Source organism: Cibotium barometz, chromosome 1 (genome assembly GCF_041138505.1).
Source record: "Cibotium barometz isolate CiBa-2024 chromosome 1, ASM4113850v1, whole genome shotgun sequence".
In the NCBI taxonomy this organism is placed as follows: domain Eukaryota; kingdom Viridiplantae; phylum Streptophyta; class Polypodiopsida; order Cyatheales; family Cibotiaceae; genus Cibotium; species Cibotium barometz.
This window is the reverse complement of record NC_141046.1, coordinates 68,583,082-68,606,098: the sequence shown is the minus strand read 5'-3', so window position 1 is coordinate 68,606,098 and position 23,017 is coordinate 68,583,082. Positions and strand designations below refer to the sequence as shown.

Here is a 23,017-nt window from a genome sequence, read left to right as displayed (position 1 = left end):
CTCCAACATTCATTGTATGGCTGTCCATAATGTTCTAAGTGTAGAGATAGCTAGTGTTCATGGTGATCGTCTCTCACGATAGAATTGAAAGAGAACTGTATGCTCTGATACCAATGTAACTTGGTTAAACACAATGCTAATCAATACACTTAAATACACTAAGATTTGATGGACACATGCTCAATACAAGAAGTAATTTGCTGAATTGACAAGAGACACACAATGAACTGAATTGACAAGAGACACACAATGAGCTGAAATGGCCGGCCCCTCCCCTTTAATAAAGTATATTAATCTTGGGAGAATCAAGTACATAGTGTCATGGGCATTTTTGACCAGATTTCCATACCAATACATATGAATACAGTATTGCAAACAAGTGGTTGTCGATGTAGACTTGCAACTCACACTACCCTCTCAAGTGCCCATGTTCCTTACCATATGCTCTCTATTGTTCCACCAACACATGGTAGCAACAATCTGCAAGAGAGCACATAGGACAAGAGAACACTACACAGGGTATGTGATCTTATAATCCGGTTCCTCCCTCCTACTACTTGCTTCCATATTTAAGCATAAAAGCTTACCAATTGCAAGTAGAGTTGATGACAGCGGAAGTCTTCACGATGGAAGTCCTTGGAGTGATGAGATACTCGATTTGTCGCATTTCTTTGCGACAAAAGTCTTCACGATGGAAGTCCTTGGAGTGATGAGATACTCGATTTGTCACATTTCTTTGCGACAAAAGTCTTCAAGAGGATGAAGGGAACCCTAGGAAATCTTCCCCTATGGTTCAACTTGAGAAAGGAGGGCTGAAATTAGGGTTTTCAGCAAAAAAACAGAAATTACAGCAATAAAGAGAGCTATTTTGTTGAATTTCAGTCATTGGGAGTGGGCTAGTCATAATTTATAAGTGAGTTTTGGCCGCCCAAAACTTAATGAAGTGTGTACACACTCACTTATAAATTAGTGTTAACTCCTAAGGCTAGGTTTATGACCAATACTTACCACCTGCTGTCACATGCCATATAACCATGTCAGCAGACAGTTTAACATGCACGATTCACGGGCGGGCGTCCCCTTACCCGGAACTACACATTGGTCAAGCAAGCATGAAAACAGCATGCAATTTAAATTGCAAGAAGCACATAAAGATGCCATGCAATGTAGCATTGGTATGGACAATCCCCGTTTATGAGACTATACCAAAATAGACGTGCTCTAGAGGTAAGTACATGAAGTTCATGAGACAATTCCCATTTATGAGACTATACCAAAATAGACATGCTCTAGGCAAGTACACAAAGTACCAGACCCAATAAAACACCAATCCACCAGGAATTTTCGGGCATGTACACAAAGGCACAAGTACCAATGGAAAGCCAAGTCCACAGTATCACATGAGTGGCATCAATCCTTGGCATATACAACTGCCATGGACACCAGTCCAATGCACATACATGATGAGAAAGCACAGGTGGACCAATTGGGTGGCCAAATGGTGACAGGGGGCGGATGCAACTTTTTGATTCAGAGAATACTTTAACGAGTCTTCCAATGCGTGATTGTTGGTGAGCATTTCTCATGGCCAATACATATAACCATTGGCACCTTAAGGACAACTACAATCATCTTTATTAGGTTGTCGATCTACCTCATTCTCTAACATTGAGAGCCTCTATCTCAAGAAGGGTCTCATCCTTCTCTGAGCTCTTAAAATAGTGACATGAGGAGAGATGAAGGTACTTTACATTTGCTTAAACATATGCATCTAGTCTCCACCCCCATATGCTTAAAAATATGCATCTAGTCTCCATCCCACGAGGCATACATATGCAGGGATTTGAGAGAGAAATAAGTTCTTCCATGGCGCAGCGTGTGGAAGAAAGCCTCTAAACCAATAGCTTGTAAAGCAATGCTATGCATTTAATTTTCGATCTATAATATTCAGCCCTCCTACCTTGTACGAATGATAGTCTCCCATGTATCAAGTATCTAATGTGTCATCCAAACTTGACCAAAGAAAGTGTGGATCACTCTTCAAAGCTAACCAATGCATCCTCATAAGAATCACTAACAGGAGAAGATATACCAGGCTAAGGTAAGCAATACCTGGTTAATCACCAAGGCTCTAGACAGGCTGAGGCAAGAAATACCTAGTTAATCACCAAGGCTCTAGAGGCTAAGTCCAGTTTTATAGAGCTCAAATGAAGTAACTTTTTCCTTATGAAACTAGTGCAAATTGCTATGTAGGGATAAATCAATCCTAACCTGACATCCCAAGTATCTCACAATGTTGCCTCTCTCAATCCAAGTTTTGTAACCCAATTAACTTTCACCCAGTCTCACAGTAACTCCAAACCAATAGATTTATGCTCTTACGACAAAATAGAAGTCCTCCAATGAAGTAGATTTGTGCTTTGTAGATAAGAGCTCCTACAATAAAATAGAAATCCTCCAATGAAGTAACATTTTCCTTATGGAACTGGTGTGTAGGGGATACATCGATCCTAACCTAACATCCCAAGTATCTCACAGTGTTGCCTCTCTTTATCCAAGTTTTGTACCTGATTTTCATCGAGTCACTAACCCAAAAACCAATAGATTCATGCTAGTTGATAAGAGGTCCTACGGTAAAATAGAAACCTGCAAGGCAATTCGAAAAGAATAAAGGCAAATGTGGGAGGCATAGCAGTTTCATTTGTAAGCTCAAAATTTGTAAGTTCCTCCTTCTCTCTCTCTCTCTCTCTCTCTCTCTCTCATGATTCAGTTGCTAATTCCAATGCCTACAGATTGGTTGTCATTGTTGTTGTGTGTTGAGTGAGAGCTACCCTGGACTCTCTCGCTTCCTCTGAGTGTGTTGCTTACTTTGAAAGGCGATCGGCCTTTAGGGCATTGCAGCCCACTTAAAAAGTTCCTATGTTGATTTTCTCTCTCTATGTGTGGTTAAATTGTGTGCACGAGAAAAAGATAGCTCTCCAGCTTATCTCTTTCCCTTGATGGCTGTTTTGACACATGGAGGTAGAGTCGGCCCTATTGCTCATTTGTTGGTTCATTGGGAGTTTGCTAGGAAGCACCGCCCAATGTTACAAAACAGGGAATGTCATCCTCTGTGTTATTGATGACGTGTCCTCTCTCTAGGGAATGTCATCCTCTGTGTTATTGATGATGTGTCCTCTCTCTGTCTCTCACTCACTCTCTCTCTCTCTCTCTCTCTCTCTCTCACACACACACACACACACAAGAAGAAGATAGAGGGAGGTATACTAATTCTAGTAACTAAACACTTTTACTAATGAGCCTAGCCCCTACTAAGAGGGAGAGACACTAATGCTAGTAACTAAACACTTTTACTAATGAGCCTAGCCCCTACTAGGAGGGAGAGACACTAATTCTAGTTACTAAACACTTTACTAATGAGCCTAGCCCCTACTAGGAGGCTATAATACTATGTTGAATTTCATGGTGCCTAGGGTGAGTAATGAAAGTCATGATTAAGACTAATGAAAATTAACACTCAGTAAATTAACACCCTAGGCAACATAAAAATTTAGGCACCATGTTGAATTTCACGGTGCCTAAGGTGGCTCTCATGGTGCTTACGGTAGCTCATAGTAGTAAGCAAGCATATGATGATTGAGACTAATGAAAATTAGCACTCCATAAATTAACACCCTAAGCACCATGAAAATTTCATAGTGCCTAGGGTGGCTCATAGTAAAGTAATGCAATTGAATTTGTTAATGCTCACAAGCAAGAATTATCTTCTTGGAAGTTGTTGACATGTATTAGGTGGTACCATCTTCAAAAAAGAAACATGCAGCATTATGAATGAAAAAAAACTTTCTTTGAGCAAGCTTTGCAACTCTGCATTATAAAAAATTGAAGCTACATCACATTGGCTTACATCGTTATTGCATTGAAATTTGCTTAGAATGTTAAAATTATAATGACTTAGTATTACAAATGCATGGAATTTGATATTGATGCATTTGTATCGATTTATATAAAGGGCATACCAAATGAGCATAGTTATCATAATTAGATGTTAATGTTGATGGGTGCTAACTAATGAATCAAATGGAAGTACGGTGGTGATATTGATGGTGTGGATTGGGGGGGTTGGATGGTTCTAAAGAGCTCAAGTTAGGTTCCCAAGTGGTCTATATGATATGAATAGAATCTATGATGGTGATACTTGTGGGGATGATGATTGGGCGGAATGGTATGGTATGGTTGGTTGAGTGGGCCAAATAAGGCCCCCCCATAAGGTTGTTATGTAATGAATAGAATCTATCTCCTCATGCCCACACTCTTGTGGGCCATAATGGAGTTACCAACAACTCAAATGCATTATGATAGTAGTATTGATGAGAAGATGTGTGTCGTACACATAAAAGTTTTACCTTCTCATCTAGCTCTATCGAAGTGAAGTTAGTTGTCCATGAATAAGGAGGAGAAGAAAAATAAAGGTGGAATTGTACATGAGGGGGGGGGGGTGTCTTTTAATTTGTGGAGCGCAATGTAAAAGTGTACAAAACCATCCATGATGTGTAGCCACCAAGTTGTAAGGAAGTCTTATACATAAAGTTGGACAAGGGGAAGGGTGAGCACGTGACTGGTGTTGTCAAAAGTCCATTTCGTGGGTGCAGCTTTCACCATCTTTCTGCTTTCTTAGTTAATACATAGCTCTCATGGGAAAAAGGCATTTTCATGGTGGGGCAAACACTATGATTGTTCACAGCTCAAATACTATATACGACCCTCACATTCTAAAAAAAGATTGTCCTGGCCGTCGCGAGACTAGCCACCCACAACAATGAATTGCAAGAAACAACCTCTCCAACAATCGCCTTCTCAGGTATGCTTAGTTTCCACAAATTTAAACGCTCAGGGAAAAAATCCTGGATGGCGCTTTACTGAAACCCATCATGGAAGCTCCAGCTCCACTTTGAAAGTGGCAAAATTTATAATGTACCTTAATTAAAATATCTTTAAGTTGCTCTCGAAACAAAACGAAGTTACGATGCCCTCTCAAGGCTTCAAAGCGTCGAAACACCTGCTCAATTTAAACTTTCTTAACGACAAATTCAATGGCCTGAACCTGTAACTCTCATGGAACCTTTCAATTTTGTCTAAGGTTCTAGTCATGACAGACTTAAGATGTACTAGATCTTTCTACCTGTGCCCTTGAAAAATCAAGCCTAGTGCAGTGGCCTTTTTTAAGTTGATCGCTTGCTAACTATCCTAATTGTATATATAGGGTGCATTAAATGGTTGGTTTGGGAGGAGACTTCATAAGAAATCTCTCAACATCACAGCTGCATGGTGAGAAATCAAGGACGCAATACTAGGGGAGAAGACCAGCAGAAAAACTAGCTAAATGACATAACTTGATGGAAATGCTATGTTCCAACTTGGTGGGAATCCTTTAGCGTCATGATGTAGCCAATCTGGAACATTGAGACTTATGTCCTGGCCTTAGGTGCAGGTGCTTCTCATGAAAGTTGTGGTGATCCCTTTCCCTAGTAGGTTTTTCTTTTGCATGCTTTCTCTGAGCTCTATGGACTTTTTCTTCTGTGCTCCAGGATTGAGAAGTGCGGATCTTTCTTTGCTAACAGTTATGCTTGAAAAACCCAAGTATACCCAACACCTTAGGTTGGGGTCATTCTACTTCCTTGTCCTTGCGCATTCGTCTTCCATGTGCCGATTCATCTGCTGCATCATCTGGAGGATTAAGAGCATAGTTGGTGGATCTCCAGGTGATGGTTCTGGCAAGATGGGTGGAATTTGTGGTAACAGAACTGCTACCTTATCCTTGGGAAATTCTTCTGCAATTTTTACTTCGCCATCTCTCCATTTCTGTGGCTGAAAACCAACACTGAAACTTCTTCCCACAGGAGAAACAATTCTAGTGTGTAAGGCTCATGAAGGTGGTTTAGTTAGCGCAATTAAATTGGAGATTTGATCAAATAGACGGCAAGAAACCATCCACATTTACACTAGTGTTGCCCAAACCTGATTTGCTCCTGTTTTTGCCCAGAGGCACACGTCAATAGTGTCCACATTGTCCATCTCCAGTCTTCTCTTGCTCTTTTGTTCCTTGCGACTGCCTCCAGGTACCAATCATCCCTTCATAGGCATGCATCTTGTCTATTCCTGTGCAAATCCTAAACCTTACAAACACAGCTATCCCTCTGTCAATAGGGTTCGCAGTGGTCACCTAATTCTCTCCTAGTCTACCCTGCGCACGGCCTCGGTAGTCATGACACATGCATTATGCCTGACAAAATGCTCCTTTGTGAGGGCTGTGAGCTTGCTTCTCTACGCACAGTTAAGGAACATGTCTTTGATTCTTCTTTTGGAATGTCCTATGAGTGGATGTGGTCCCACAGGTCCTCGTCTTGTAAACTTTGAGCCAGGGCCTTGGAGGCAGCTAGGTGTGTAGAGGTTTTGAGGAAGACTCCCTTGAGAAGCAACATCAGATTCATGGTCCCACTTGCATGACATGGCTTGTGCAGAGACATGAAATGCAAGACAGGATGCACTTACATGTAGTTAGGCTAGCCATATCATGACCCATGCACATAATGTTTGTAACCATTTTCTTGGTTGTAATTTGGGCTTTGTTTGCTCTCAGCTTCGCACAATCAATTTAGCTGCTGGATCCAAGGTATGGGTTGAAGACAACCGGTTGGCCTGGGTGCAGGCAGAAGTGGTGGAGGTCGACAGTCAAAATGTGACAGCGAGAATAGAGAAGGGCAAAAAACTGGTAGTTTTTGGCTTGCTTGCTAATGGCATTTCTTAACCTCCAAAGTGCTGCAGTGTTCTTCATTTAAAAATTGTCTTGCAGGTAGTCTCTTCAATTTCAAAGGTCCATCCAAGGGATGTAGATGTTTTACCTGGAGGCATAGATGACATGACAAAATTAGCTTATTTGCATGAACCGGGAGTTCTGTATAACCTTGCATGTCGGTATGAGTTGAATGATATCTATGTAAGTACTTTTCTCAAATTCATATTATATTTGCTTTTGCCTCTTATTGCCCAAATTTTGACAAGTTTACACTGAGTTTTCATCACAAAGAGCTTTTCTTTTCTCTGAAACTTTGGTAAGATTAAGATTTATATCTTCATCAAGACCTTTTTTTGTATTTCCTCCTATAGGGCTCTAGTCACATGCAGAGATTAAAAAAGCCTCCCTTGCCGCATTGCTCCATGTGGCCACCAACAAACCTCAGTCTTCATACCCTTTGAATATCACCCATTTTAAACTTCAGTTGGTAATTCCTTGGGCCTCTATTATAACAGATTGGCCACCTTAGTTCCTGGCTTGGTTAGGAGTAAATGATTTAGCAGTAAGATCTCTCCATTTCCTTAACCTATCAAGTGTTCTACCTGTTGTGTCCGGTATCTCTAGAGGAGGACATAACAAGTTTTAGTGTCTTTTGATAGTGTTAAACGATGCTAAAAGGGTGTGTGACAAGAACAAAAGCATTGGAGAGAGAAAAAAGTCAGCTCTACTCTCCTCTTCTTTTTTTCCGGAAAAGAGACATGAAAAATTTTACAAAAAGGGAGATTTCAGACCAAGCAAATGGGAAACGTCAACCAATTGGGTGCCTTGTGCTGCCAGCAAGGCCCCATATGAGAGAGAGTGAAAAAAATGCCATGCGTGTGGATAATATCACACCAGATCTTGCAAATGCATTGGGTATTCATAAATCAAAGTGCCCTCCATGGCCTCAGTGCATCTAGCCTTCCAGATGTGTCAAGCTGTGATGCTAGCAATGAGCGTCTGGATAATATCACACTAGATCCTACAAATGCATTGGGTATTCATAAATCAAAGTGCCCTCCATGGCCTCAGTGCATCTAGCCTTCCAGATGTGTCAAGTTGTGATGCTAGCAATGAGCGTCTGGATAATATCACACTAGATCCTACAAATGCATTGGGTATCATAAACCAAAGTGCCCTCCATGGCCTCAGTGCATCTAGCCTTCCAGATGTGCCAGGCTGTGATGCTACCAATGATGTCCCATGCATTGTCAAACCGCTATGTTGGAGGTACGTAGCCTAACACTGGCATGTCGTCAGTGCTGCAAATGCATTGGGTATCAAAAACCAAAGTGCCCTCCATGGCCTTAGTGCATCTAGCCTTCCAGATGTGCCAAGTTGTGATGCTAGCAATGATCTCCCATGTAGTGTCCAACCTCTGTGTTGGAGGTACGTAGCATGACTTTGGCATGTCTTGAAGATGACATTGCCGACCCACTCCGTGAGTAACCCACATGATCATATCTCTGTAGTTCCCTTCAAACTTGATTTGCGGGCCCGATTGTGTCAACCAAACAATAGCACCAAAACAAATGTAGGCATCTCTCCTTATCTTCCCAAAAAGGTGTGCTATTGCAGTCCAGATCCTTTGTGCTACCTCCCTGTACTCCCATAAGCAATGGTAAACTGTCTCTCAAGCCCCTGCACATCTCGAACAAGTTGGGCTAGCACCAATGACCGGTCTTTACTGGTTGGTGGCAAGTCCACCATGTAGAGAAAGCCAAATAATAGAGGAAATCTTCGTTTCCTTGTATGAGTGCCACAACCTCCGCCAAAAAGCTCCCTGCATGTCAAGGGTGATCCCATAAGCCTCCCAATGCGGTCTAGAAGTAGGGACTCTCTGGATTCGTCCCAGATTCAAGTGTCTGGTGTTCCGCACAGTGTAACTGAAGAAGGGCATGCGTTTCATGTGGTAAAAAGAGTCCGTAATCATCCCTTGAGTTGGATCAATATAGATGTGCTTTCCTGCCCTACCCACCACTCTCACCGGTCGGACCAGCAGCTCCTCAATGATATCTTGCTCAAGACTTCTCTTCAAGAGCCACCTATCCTGAATGGAGTAGAAGACTAGTACATCATCCTCACCCAAAGGGGGAAGGCACATGACCTGAATAGGTACCCTTGTTCCTAAGAATAGCCCAAACCATAAGTGATGAGGCCATTGGACAAAAAGGGTGGCCGTGAGGGTAGAACACACCCCTTGGAGAGAGCCTCCTGGGAGAGATTTATACTTTCCTTCTATGGCAGGGATTGTTGGACAAAGGATGATTTCAAGAGGAGGCCTAATTCCTTATCCTAGTCATGGCATAACCGTAGAAGCAGGGATGGATGCATCTTTGCACGGTTGGACAGATTTTGTGTGGATGAGTGGAGCTTGGATAGAGGAGGCTCTATTGCCATCTTGCCATCTACTACCAATTTAGATCATTGCTAGGTTGTCTTGTGCATAAGGGAGCTTGGGAGCGAGAAGGGTGTATCACGTGCCCGCATCCTACTCTCTATCAGGATGCAGAGACCTCCTTGGAGATTAGAGAGATTTGGAGATTTTGTGATCATCCTGACCCCTGGGAGAGGCTTGTTTTGGCCTTGGAGAGGACTAGCCAGCACTATCATTGTGTTGCCTTGGCCAAGAAAGAAGAGGCTCTAGACAAGGAGTAAACTATGAGATGCAGGTTGGCTGCGTTTCAGAGGGAACACGAGAAGCATCGTGCATCCTCTTGGATCCCATACCTTTTGTCCACTGTTAGAGCTGAGTTACGGGTGGCCATGGATAGGTGGGCTGAGTTTGTATTTCATGCTAATCAGGCATTTTGGACACAGTTGGGTGGCATATGCAACAAACGGTTTTTCTCAGCACAGGGACCTATGCACAATAGGGATGATTTGAGATGCTTGCAGGATTCTCAGGGAGAATTTCATACTGATCCAAATAAGGTGAGGAGTATTGCCTTAGATTTTTATCAAACCTTGCTCTCTGCAGAGGCCCACTCTTTGGATAGAGATATTGCACAACAAATAGTTTGGGAGCGCATGCCCAGGCTTATTACAGATGATCTGTGTGCCTCTTTGGATGCCCCCTTCTCAAAGGATGAGCTGAGACATGCTTTGCACACCCTTTCGAAAGGCAAATGCCCAAGGGATGATGGCCTCTCTCCATCCTTCTTCTTGCAGTTTTGGGATTACATTGGTGATGATGTTACGATTGGTCTGTAGGAGATGTGGTGTATTGGTATGATGCCCCATTTTATCATGGAGGGTCTTATCCACCTTGTCCCAAAAGGTGGGGACAAGACCAGAAAGTGGAGGCCCATTACTCTGCTTGGTTTAGCTTACAAAATCTTAGCAAAGGCAGTAAGTATGAGGCCTCGGCCTGTTCTTTAGAGAGTTATTCATGACACACATAATGGTTTCCTTGTTAGACCTTGAAAAAGCTTATGAGACAGAGTGGATTGGGACTTCTTGGAAGGCACGATGGCACAGATGAGTTTCTCCCAGGAGTGGATCAGAGGGGTCTCATGCATGTATAGGGAGGTCCAAAACACAGTTTTAGCCTACGGCGGGGGGTGTGGTGAGTGCTTTCAAATCTCCCGCTCCGTGAGGCAGGGATGCCCCTTAGCTCCACTATTGTGCCTTTTAGTAGCGGAGCCTGAGAGCAGGTTTCTTACAGTTACCCTAGGGGTCTCGGGCCTCAGGCTGCCTCTCCGCAGCACAGAGGAGGAGTTATTGGACTCTGAGTTAGCAGATGATACTGCTATGTTTTTGGAGGCTTCACAGGCATGCCTTTATGGAGATGTTTTGTTTGGCAGAAAGAGCCTCCATTAATTGGCACAAATGAGCGGGATTTTGGATTAGTGACTCTCTGTAGATAGATTGGGGTTTGGATGTGGGATTTACCTAGATTGAGAGAGGATGCACTACTAGATATCGTTGTTAGGTTGGTATTGACATCTCACCTACCCAACAGTCCGCCCTTGTGCTCATGAGGATTAAAAGCAAACTTTAGTATTGGAGTAGCAGGAAGCTTGATTTTGCCAGTGTTGTTGGTGATTGCTTGGTTTGTCACTTCTTGCTGGGTGTTTCATAAGGGATGCATTGGTCAGCTTCGTCGGCTTATTCGGAAACTTCCTTTGGTCAAGATTAGATAGCACTGTACACACCAGGGTATTATGCCTAAGCAAGAGGGAGGATTGAACATAATTGACCCGGAGGTGTAGTGTAAGGCTTTACTTTGTAAGCTGGTAGTCAGAGGATTTCTTCTTGGCACTGAGCCTTGGAAGGACTTTCTTATGCAGTAGATTGCGAGGTGCATTCCGATTAGGGGAGGTGATTAGATTTACGGCCCACCTCTCGACATGCGTCTTCTCCACAAGGCACTAAGCCTGACAGATATATGTATGCCAGTGCTCATGGAGGGCATGAAAGTCACATGCATTCAAGACATGTATCTCTTGGTAAGGGTGACAGGTTTGCTTCCGGAAAAATTTTGCCTTCTGAGTTGTCTCATGGAGAGACACTGCCTTATGCAGGCATCTGAATTTCAAGTTCGTGGAGCACATGCCACCGTGCCTCATGAAACTTCTATGACGGCCCATGGAGCCCATGCAGATAGGACTGCCCCGTTGGACAAGGGGAAAAGAAAAAGAGAAGACCATGAGCCTCATGCCAGAAAGCTCAAGGAATTCAAAGCAGGTGACAAATCTGTTAAATTTGATGTCTTTCATGGTGAACATGATGCTTCTAAAGTGTTAGCATTTGTGGCACAGTTCGACATTGCTTTTAGTGATGAGGACTTTACTGAAAAGTCAAAGGTACGCCATGCTAGCATGTTTTTGAAAGGCACTGCTGCTCATTGGTGGATCACTGAAAAGATCACCAAGGACCCCATTAGCACCTGGAAGGAATTTAAAGATAGATTCTATGCTCAGTTTTTGCCACCAAATGCAGAGCAAACTCTCACTCAAAAGTGGGACAGGTTGGAGCAAAGAGATAATGAAAGCGTGCAACAGTATGTTAACAAGTTCTGGAAAGTGTTGCTGGAAGTGACTCCCTTTATGCAAATCACTGAGGATGAAAGAAAGAGGAAGTTTCGTTCTGGACTGCAACCAGCATATTGTTCGGGCATAGAACATACTTTGCAACAACTCACAGCTTCTGCTCTTGCTACGGAGCAATTGGTGCTCAAGATTAAGCAGGATCAAGGAGGTTCAAAGGGGAAAGACAAGGCTGTCCCAAATCTGCAAAAGGGTGGACAGCCACCTAAAAAGAACTTCCGGGAGCCCTACAAGGGTGGTAAAGCTGAAAATAACACATCTAAAGATCAGGGCCCAAGGAAGAACAAATTCGGCTTAACTCCGGAGCAAAGAGAGCAATATGCCAAGGATGGAAAATGCTTTTCTTGTGGTAGCAAAGACCACTTGTTTCGACAATGCCCAGATTGCAAACCAAAGCACGAGGACAAGCAGACCAAGGCTAATGTACATGCAGTTCCTGATGTGCAAGGAAATACTAGTCATGATGCAAAAGAGCGAATGGTTTGCAAGGCTTGGGGGCAAATCAAGGATCAGCCCGCACTATTCATGTTTGATGACTGTGCAACCGATAACTTCATCTCTATGCAAACGGCAGCTGCATTGGGTATTGAGGTTGAAAACATGGGACCTGAGATTGAAGCCGAAGGTGCATTTATTGGTAAAGAGGTGCAGGTTACCCCTTTGATAGGGAAGTTGCGCATCCATATCCAGGACTATCTTGATAATGAGCATTTCCTAGTTGCTCCACTGAATGGATGTGATGTATTGTTGGGCAAGCCGTGGCACCATAGGCTTGAGCCCCGCAAAGACTACAAGTCCAATATGATTTCTTTTATGCATAAAGGCCGCATGCATTTTATTGATGCTGGCAAAGAAGGGGATTCCATCCCACTTGTATCACACATCCAAATTAATAAAGCAATGAAAAAGAGTCTTTCAGCGTACTTGGTTTTTGTTTGTGATAGCCTTGTGCCAAATCATCAGAATGTGGATGCTATGTCTAATGATAGGCTGAATTTTCTTTATGCATTCAACGACTGTTTTGCTGATTCATTGCCAGGTGAATTACCTCCCCAAAGGCCCGAAGATCATCGCATAGATCTTGTGCCAGGTAGTTCTCCACCCAACAAACCCGCATACCGAGTGAGTGCTGCACAACAAGAAGAGATCATGAAGCAGGTAAATGAGCTTTTAGAGAAAGGTTTGGTTCAGCCCAGTTTCTCACCTTATTGCTCTCCTGTACTTCTTGTTCAAAAGAAGGACGGATCATTCCGTATGTGTGTGGACTATAGAGCTTTAAACAAGCTTACCATCAAGAACAGATTTCCAATTCCGCGAATTGATGATATCTTGGATAAGCTTGATGGCTCAGCTTGCTTTAGCAGACTTGATTTGAAGAGTGGTTATCACCAGATACGATTGGTGCCACAAGATGTCCATAAGACTGCATTCAGGACAGCCTTCGGATTATATGAATTTTTGGTAATGCCTTTTGGTCTCACCAATGCTCCTGCTTGCTACTTTTGATCGTATGATGGATAGGATATTCCGACCCCATCGCAAGTTCACAGGAGTCTTCTTTGATGATATCTTGGTTTTCTCCAAGAATGAGCAGGAACACAGAACTCATTTGGTCACAGTGTTCGAAGAGTTGCGGAAGCATAAACTTTTCGTAAATGCCAAGAAAAGTGAGTTTTTCCTTTCAAAGATTCATTATTTGGGTCATATTGTATCCAAAGATGGAGTTACAATGGATCCTGCAAAGATAGAGACTATTCACAATTGGCCCGAATTGCAAAACGTACATTATGTTCGTATTACAAGCGTTTCATAAGGCATTTCGCCATGATTACCACTCCTCTACATGATCTCACAAAGAAGAAAACTGCTTTCAAATGGACTTCAAAGAAACAGGATGCTTTCTTGCAGCTCAAGCATGCTATCATATGTGGACTCGTTTTGATTGTTCCTGACTTGCACAAGTCATTCGTGGTTGAATGTGATGCTTGTGGTCATTGCATAGGAGCTGTCCTAAATCAAGAAGGGCATGCAGTTGCATACGAAAGCCGTCGTTTGCATGATGCCGAGCTTCATATGGATATCTATGAGAAAGAGCTCTTGGCTGTAATTCATGCCTTGAAGATATGGAAACATTATTTTCTTGGGACTGAATTTGTAGTCAAGACAAATCATCAAAGCTTGAGATACTTTCTATCTCAAACAAAGCTTTCAGAGAAGCAGATGAGAATGGCAAATTTTCTTTCCATGTTTCATTTTCAGATTGTGCATACTCCAGGAAAGAAAAATGTGGTGGCCGATGCATTATCCAGGAGGCCTTATGTAGCTGCAGTCTCAGTGGCCTCTCATGGCGACCTATCGGCTATGCGAGATTTGTATCATTTGGATGCTGATTTTTGCCATATATGGACTGATTTGATGGCTGGTCATTCACATGCCTCTTATGTTATCAAAGAGGGTTATCTTATGAAGGATAATTGCCTATGTGTGGTGAAGGATTTGCGTCCAAAGGTCATGGACGAATGTCACGCTCCACCTTATGCTGGTCATAGAGGTATTATGCCTACTACACGTATGATTCAGAGATATTTCTTTTGGCCAAGCATGCGTAAAGACATTGAGGCTTATGTGCGTGCATGTATTACTTGCCAAAAGGTGAAATTTGACAGGCAAAAACCTCCAGGTTTGCTTCAGCCATTGCCTATTCCCTCGCAACCTTGGGAAAGTATTACTATGGATTTTATTATGGATTTGCCTAGATCCCAGCATGGGAATGATGCTATTTGGACCATTGTGGACAGGTTTAGCAAGCAAGCTCATTTCTTGCCCGTCAAGAAAACCATTAAAGCTGATCATATGGTAAAGCTTTTTCTTGCTAATATTTTCAAGCATCATGGTATGCCTAAATCCATTGTTGGGGATAGAGATCCTAGGACTACAAGTCTCTTTTGGAGGGCTTTATTTGATAATATGGGTACTAAGCTTGAGTTTTCATGAGCTTATCATCCCCAAACGGATGGCCAAAGTGAAGCTGCAAATTCAGCCGTGTTGGATTTATTGAAGTGTTATGTGGTAGATCAAAAGAGTGCATGGGAGAAGTATCTTCCACTTGTTGAGTTTACCAACAACAATACAATCCATGCCTCCACGGGAAAGGCTCCGTTTGAGATTATCTATGGCAGAGTGGTATTGCCACCCATCCTCGTACCAAGGATGAGATTTTTGCAGCTGATGAATATGTTCGTGACTTGGATGTTGCCTTTGGTCAGGTGCGGACAGCCATTGCAAGATCTCAGGATAAGCATAAAATGGCTGCTGACAAGCACAGAAGGGACATGGAAGTCAAAGAAGGTGATTGGGTTTTGCTGAAATTTGAGAAGGCTAGGCTTCGGAAGAGGCCAGGACGAGAAGGATCATATCCTAAGCTTTCTCCTCGCTATTATGGACCCTTCAAGGTAATTCACAAGATCAATGAAGTGTCATACAGGCTTGCTTTACCTAGTCACTGGAAGATTCACAATGCTTTTCATGTGAGTCTATTTCGAAAATATGTGGGGCCAGATCCTGATGAGCCTGTCACAGAAGATCCGCCAGAGATTGAAGAGCTTGAGGAGATCCTCCAGCCAGAACAGATTGTTTTTCACAAGGACCGAAAGCTACCTGCCGGAAAGCTTTCAAGGAGATACCTTGTGAAGTTTAAGAATTATCTGCCTATTGATGCCAAGTGGGTAAATGAGGATTATTTTGTTGATTACCCACAATTGTTGCAGGCATATCTTGAGGCTTTTCAGTTGAGGACAACTCTTTAGAAGCCCGGGGGGATGTCACCAATTGGCCGACCATTTGGTCCATCTCTAGTTTTTGCGTCTCGTTCACTTGAGGCCAGGCCGGTGTCTCATGTGAAGAGACCGGTATTTTGCTGACATGGACGGGAGCCAGACTGGTGCCACCCGTGTGTTAGCAGGATGGTGTCGTATGGACAGGAGCCAGACTGGTGCCACCCGTGTATGACCTGGACTGTGTTCGACCCATGGGATTGTCACGCCATGGAAGAGCCAGTATTCGTGCCGTGTCTTGCCTATGGGACTGTCACACCATAGGGAGGCTCGTGCCTGGAACTGTGTCTTACCTATGGGACTGTCACTCCATAGGAAGACCAGGTTTTTATATTTTACGTCGTGCCAGTTTTGTGCCGACAGATATTTTGTACTTGTTCCATGAACGGGAGATATGTCCATGTTACTTTTTGCACATGCACACATGTTCTGCATGTTTGAAACTGTTTTTGCATGACTTGTATTTTTGTGTTTGCCTGCTTGACGTGTTACTTACTGAGCGGGGACGCCTGCCAGTGAGTCGTGAAGTCTGCTCTATCTTCTGACGAGTTTTTGTGCCTGTGAATAGGTGGTAAGTATACCGCACATGTTAGTTTAATACTTTTATTTCTAACCTTTTGATTTATAAGGTTACAGGTTCACACCCACTTAAAAGTGGGCACCCACTCAGGGGCCAAGGTGGGGAGCCCCACTTAAGTGAGTGTGGGAGTGGGCATGGTCACGTACCACACCTCTTTGGAACTGGCCACCCACATGCAAGCGTGGGGGGGGGCCAGCCAAAACAGTTTGTTTACTCCTCCTCCAACCATAATAAAAGAAGCCGGCGACCATCTTTGAAAGATACGATGATTTTGTGCGCCTCCATCACCCTGCACTTCATCGCCTGCCGGTTGAGCCAAAATCAAAGGCGGCTGTGCTACTGTTGCATACAGTTGGCGCATGCTCTTCTACTGGCGGCTGTTTATGCTACTGTTGGCTGCGCATGCTTTTCTGCTGGCAGCTGTTTATGCTACTGCTGGCTGCGCATGCTCTTCTACAGGCGGCTGTACCTCCAGAGACTGCAGGCGACCCCTAGCTAACGGCTGCACCTCTCCAGGCTACGCATGCCCTTACAGGCGGCTGTGGCTGTAAGCCTGTTTTCCAGTCAGCAGAACACTACCCCTAGGCGGCTGTGCTTGAGCTCTCCCACGCCTTATTTCCTCCACACTGCAGCCAGGCAACTCCTCCCTTGCAAGTGGGTGCTCCTTCTTTCACAGCAGGTGGCTGTGGTCTTTGCGGTTGTACTTATCTTGGTGGCTGCACTAAGTTCTCTACGAGGGGCTGTGCCACCCCAACAAGGTGGCTGCTTCTTCAACAAGGTGTTATTTCTCCTAAGGCTGCCTCTCTATTTCCATCTTTGAAAGAGGTTGCACGTCTTCTCCACTGGCGACTACAAGAGGACTTCACGTCTCCTGGGTGGCTACATCTTCTACACAAATACCACGGGTATTGGTCCTCTATCTGCCATCCACAAGTAAGTGAATTTCAGATTTAAGTAAAGTATTTTGTGTTAAATCTGATAAGGGATTCCCGACTCCCTATATGGCCAACAACCGTTCGGTGCCGGGTAGTCCAAGCTCTATTGGAGAACCTCGGTCCAAAGGTGCTGAGATCGGGAGAGCCAGGCGTTAGTACAAGAGCGCCTGTTTATGCGTGGTCTCGGAACACCAGTGAGGCGCTCTCCGCGGAGTCCAGTGAAAGCACATGACGCTGGCATGAGGCATATGGCAGCACTTGGCTTCTCTTTATAACAGGGTATCGCCCATGAAGAGGATTTCCTTCAAAGTACAGATGCGGGTTATGAACCCTGCAAAGTCGTCAACGATGCGGGATCATATTAACAAGCTGCAGGCCCTTCAGCAGGAAGTCCTCCAGGCTGGGAAGGAGATATCATCAGAAGCTATGGCCATTACTTTGCTGTCCCACTTGCCTTCTCAGTATCCGATTTCTACTCCTCTTTGATTACTAGTGGTAGGCTCAGCACCATAACATGGGAGGAGCTTGTGCCCATGGTCTTGGACCAGGAAGAACGATTCACGAACCCTCCTCACAGCGGAGGTTCGGATGCCTTAACTGGCCAACGGTCGAAAGGTCGGAATAATAACAAAGGCAAAGGGAACGCTTCACCGGAGAAGTCTTCTGAGAAGAAGCCTGACAGAGATCGAGAGAAACTGAAGGCCGAGAGGTCCTGCAATGATTGTGGCGAGAAAGGCCACTATTGGCGGAAGTGTCCTAAGTGGACTGGGAAGAGTGCTGATTCTTCAGCCTCAGCTGCAAAGACTCCAGCATTTGTGCACTTAGAGATGATGGACTCAGATGCTTCATCGTCTTCGAGCGGGGAGGCAGTTGGCTTCACCGCAAAGGAATACCCGGGAGTGGATTCTTGACAGTGGTGCTTCCAGGCACATGACTCCTTCCCGAGACTTCTTTTTGGATCTAAAACGGCAGTCAGGTCGCATCTTCATTGGCGACAACTCCACCATTCCGATACACAGTGAGGGCCGGATGGAGATTATTCCTGACGGCAAGGGGGGTAACATTCCTCCCGTGTTCTTTTTTTTTTTTTCCGAGAAAAGTTCCTTTCATTAGTTATAAAAAAAACGCCCACTGGGCTACAAAACCCCTCTCCTGCTCATAAGAAGGCAGAGCAGAGAGCCAATCAAGGCAGCTAGGGAGACTCTCCCTAGGTGCAAAAAAGTACAAATAACTGAGAGGCTATATCATACAATAGGAGGGGGGAAAATCCAAACAGGTGGCCTGTAGTGCCAGCGGGGAGTACCCGTGTGTAGAGTATAGAAGGGGCCGCTGCGCCAAGTGGAGTCGAAGGCCTGGAGCTGCAAGATCGCTCGATCCGAGTCGCCCTGGATGCGGTCATACTGTCCTCGCAGGGTGTGAATCAACTCCTGCCAGATCCCCCGAACAGTCTCTGCTGGTGGCTCCAGTCTCCCCTCAAAGGCCCTGAAACAACGGGCTCTCCAGGTGAACCATATGGTGAGGCTGCTGAGGAGCTCCGATCGTAGATTCCTCTCCTGTGTCCAGTCGGCGGACGAGAAATCCGGTGAAGGAACAAGGCGAGGCTGGCCCCTAATGAATCTAATGGCCTGGCTGTCCTGCTCTGTCTCGTATCCCAGAGCAGGCCCTGACGAAGTCGACCAAGCAGCGGCTCCCCACGTATACATGCCCTTTGGAGAGAGGGGGGCCAAAATGCGCAGCATCCTCAGCGAAATCTGCTGCGCCTGTGGACAGTCCCATAGGCAATGTCTCTGTGTCTCCAATGGGTGGCGGCATCGGACGCAGGCCGACGGAAGGCCACTGTAGACAAGCCAGGTGCCAACTGCAGAGCCCCTGTGGGCAACCACCCACTGGAAAGTCGAGATCCTGCGTGCCTGTCGGCTAGCCCAGAGCCTGGTCCAAAAATCCTCGAGGAACTCCTGTGAGAGTCCCTGTAGCCGCCAATGCTCCGATGCAGCTGGAGAGACCATCCTCCTCACAGTCAAAATATGCCTCCCCAACCGAACAGTGTCCTGGAAAAAGGTGATCTTTGTGGCCTCGGGGGACGCATAAGGATCAGGCCACTCGTACTCGCCAGGGTCCCATTGGAGCTGGGCCAAGGGGTGCGCAGCATATGCCCATATGCGCCGATCAGAGTCCACATCTGCAGGGTCTGGATCAATATGCCACTTCCGAGAAGCGGCGGCCACTACCCGTATCGTCTGAAAGATGCACTCTGCAACCAAAGGCGACTCCGCCTCCAGTCTTTGAAGTCTGCCCTCATCCTGTATCTCATAGTAGAGGCATCTACCATCCTCAGTGCAAGCTCTGACAGCAATCAGGATCTCCAACTGTGTAAAGGCTCCCATCCACCGTGGGGCCGCTGGCTGGAAAGGCGTGAACCACTCCTCAGTGAGTGCCTCCTGAATGTCATCCCTCATAATCAGCCCCCCTCTGAAGTGACTCATAATCAGCCCCCCTCTGAAGTGACTCAGCCTCTCCGCTTGGATCTCCTCCGGGAGACTGCAAAAGGCCTGCCAATCTCCAAAACTGCGTGCTGGGCCTGCCGCCAATGGTCCCCAGGCTAGACGAGGCGGAGAACCCAGCATATGACCCTGCTCTGTGCGTACCGCGGGGCTCCAGATGAGCGGCTGTCTGGCCCGCTCCTCATCACAAGTGGGAGGTCTCTGAGAAAGCCCTGGTCTCAGCAGCTCCCAAGCTCGCAGGATGCTCAAGGCAAATCTGTCCTCCCATCCTCTACTGAGGCCTGTCCTCCTCATCTCTATGAAGATCCACCGTATCTCTGGTGCCCAAGTGCCCCCTGCTGGGGGAGCTCTAGCCTGCAGCCGCTGAAAAAGAAGCTCCTTCCAAGGCTCAGCGCCTGGAAGCAGCCCCCGAACAATAAGCTTCCCCAACAAGGCTCTACTCTGATCAGCTGGATCTATAATGCCCAAGCCCCCCTGGGCCAGCGGAAGAGTAATAACTGCCCAAGCAACCTTAGCCCGGGCCGGCTGACCATCCCGCCCAGACCAAAGAAAGTTCTGATCAACCTCTGTACCTGGCTGATGCAAGAGCTCGAGAAGATCCAGCAAGACGTGATGTACCACATAGTCGCTAAAAGCACCTGATTTGTCACCACCACCCTCCCAGCCAAGGATAGCCGAGCTGTACTCCAATATAAAAGCTTCTTCCGAATGCTCAGAAGAAGCGGGGCGATCTGCTGCTCAGGTGACAAATCAAGTCCAATCTGGCATCCCAGATACCGCACTGCTGTGCCAGCAGGAATCCATCTAAAACCCGGGTCTGTTGAGGATCGTAATAGGCCTCCAATGTCGAATATCATCTGACACTCCCTCCCCCTTGGGGATAAGAAAGATCAAGCCCTCTGAAAAGCTCTGTGGCATCACCCAGTGTCCAAAACATACTGAAAGCCCCTGCGGAGGCCTGGCCCCAAAAGGTCCCAATAGTGCATAAAAAAGGCAGGCGTTAATCCGTCCTCCCCAAGGCAACTATGACGCGGAAGGACCCTCAAAGCCTCAACAAGCTCAGCCTCTGAAAGGGGCTCACCCAAAACTGTGCGCATACGATCTGTGACCCTCCTCTGCTGCACATGGGCCCACACAGTCTGTCTGCAAGCATCACGTGCCTCCGTGGCTGGCTCCGCTGAAAGCAGGTCTCTATAGAACTCAGTGGCAATGGCTCTAATCTCTCCGGGCTCAGTGGCTAACGATTCGTCCTGCCTCCTGAGCTGGCGTACTCCTGCTCGAGCATGGCGGGGTCCGGTGATCTCAAAAAACTCCCCAATCACTCTATCACCAAGCTGCGTCCACTGAGAGGCTTGGCAATGATAGTAGAACTCGTCTCTGCTCCTCTGCCTCTCTAACCTCCTGGCGTGCCTGGCTCAGCTGGGACGCCACCCACTCACATGTAGGCAGCTGCTCCTGAAGACGCTGGAGCGAAGCAAGGCCACGTCTCAAGCGACGCTCCCGCTCTCGTGTCTCTCCCAGCCGTGTCAAGGCTGTAGCGTGCAAAAAAGAGCTGAGCTCGATGAGTCCCTGGGCACACTGGCCTGCTGCATCCAGGTCAGAGCTCTGGCTATCATGCCATATCCTCTCAATGTCCTCAGAAAGACTGGGATCTGTAAGTATCCTCTCTGGGATCCTCAACTGCAAGCTGGTCTCCCGTGTCCTCTCCTCAAGTGTCAAAATAACTGGCGCATGGTCTGAAAAAGAGGTGCCAGCGAGAATGCCAACGGAGCCACCACGCTCCCCGAACCTGTCACCCACATAGAAGCATCAATCCGTGATAGATTAGTCCCTCCCTGCCGGCGATCCGACCGAGAAAAACTAAGACTGTCCTGAGAACGGGAGAAAGCCTCATGCTGCCATGCATCAGTGATCCGCAGTGTCATACAAAATCGCTCCCAAGCTGCAAGCTCCGTGCCGTGCACTGTAACATGACTGCCTCCCACCCTATCGGCCGGGTCCTCAAGCATGTTGAAGTCTCCCCCGACACACCAATGTGCGGCCTCGGGCAATGCATCTGTAACAAGGGTCCAGAACTTTGCTCTGGCACTAGCATGGTTGGGCGCATAGACATTGAGCACACCAAAGTGCTCATCGTGCATCCTCAGAATAACATACTGTGCTCTACCAGGCACAATGACCCCGCGATCCACAATGGCCTGCCGCCATACATCCGCAATGACCATACATACTCCTCCCTGCCTACCCAAGGGGCCAAAACTTGCAGACCAAAATGTGTCCCATCTACCAGGCATCACCGAACCATATCTCCGAATCCTGCTCTCACTCAAATGGTGCTCCTGCATCATCAAAATATCAATACTGCCCCCAACCGGGCATCTTTGAAGCTCCTGCCTCAAGCAACCACGATAACGTACATAGTGTGCGCCGCCAAGGCCCTGTACATTCCATGAGATGATCCTCATGGATGACCTGTTGAGGTGGAGGTTGCCTCAGCCATACGGCGGGCCTTCGCAAGCGGCTTGGATGGAGAGTAATCCCCATCGGAGCGGCTACGAATCTGCCCACCCGGTGTGTTGCAAGAGTCTCGGACCAGATGCCAGTGGCTGTCCCATAGCGACTGCCTCCCGCTCAGAGAGAGAAACCTCATGTATGCATACATAGCCAGGGTCTCGTGCTAGGTCTGCCACTATGCGAACCACCAAATGTCGAATCTCGGAGGCATCCGCACTCCCGGTATCAAAGAAATGTGCCAACTCCCAGAGTCGGCCTATCACGTCTGTCATCTCCAGATCGCTCACATGGTGAGAAAACTCAACTGCTTGAGTCTTCAAAATACTAAGAGCAAGATCCAGAGTCCACTCCCGGTCGCTAGTGCTGCAGAGAGGGAAGGAGAAGGGCACCGCTAAATCAAGTGCCTCCTCCCCTCGGGCCGGAGGTATCACCACATGAACTCTGATGGGTGCTGGCTCATGGGGGCCCTCCGCTCCAAAAGGCGTGTGAAGTAGTCGAAAGCCTCCGAGCGATGTCTAGTGTCGAGACTACTCAGCCGACTGCGGATAGAGGATATCTGTGAAGCACGAATCGGCATGGTAGGTTTCCTCTGCGGTTCTCGAGCAAGGTCGGTGCTCAGTGCCCGCCGGACTGCAGGTGAGCGCCAGGGTACTGCCAGTGCCTCCCGGGGAGCTGAGGCGAGCGGAGGGGGAGGAGGGGGGGGAGAAGGGGGTGGGGAAGGAGCCGCTGAAAAAGCGGGAGCGGGAACGGGAGGAGGCGAAGGTGGAA

General features: G+C 46.5%; 1 protein-coding gene across 1 annotated transcript in view; it reads left to right on the top strand.

Annotated features, from left to right (window-relative positions):
- The first annotated feature begins 4,700 nt into the window (after positions 1 to 4,700).
- LOC147642378 (myosin-11-like) overlaps positions 4,701 to 23,017 on the top strand; it is a 142,561-nt gene continuing 124,244 nt past the window's right edge. Inside the window, 3 exon segments of the mRNA XM_086805732.1 lie at positions 4,701 to 4,861; positions 6,641 to 6,772; positions 6,854 to 6,997. Coding sequence (XP_086661858.1) covers positions 4,820 to 4,861; positions 6,641 to 6,772; positions 6,854 to 6,997 — 318 coding nt within the window. The 5' untranslated portion in view covers positions 4,701 to 4,819.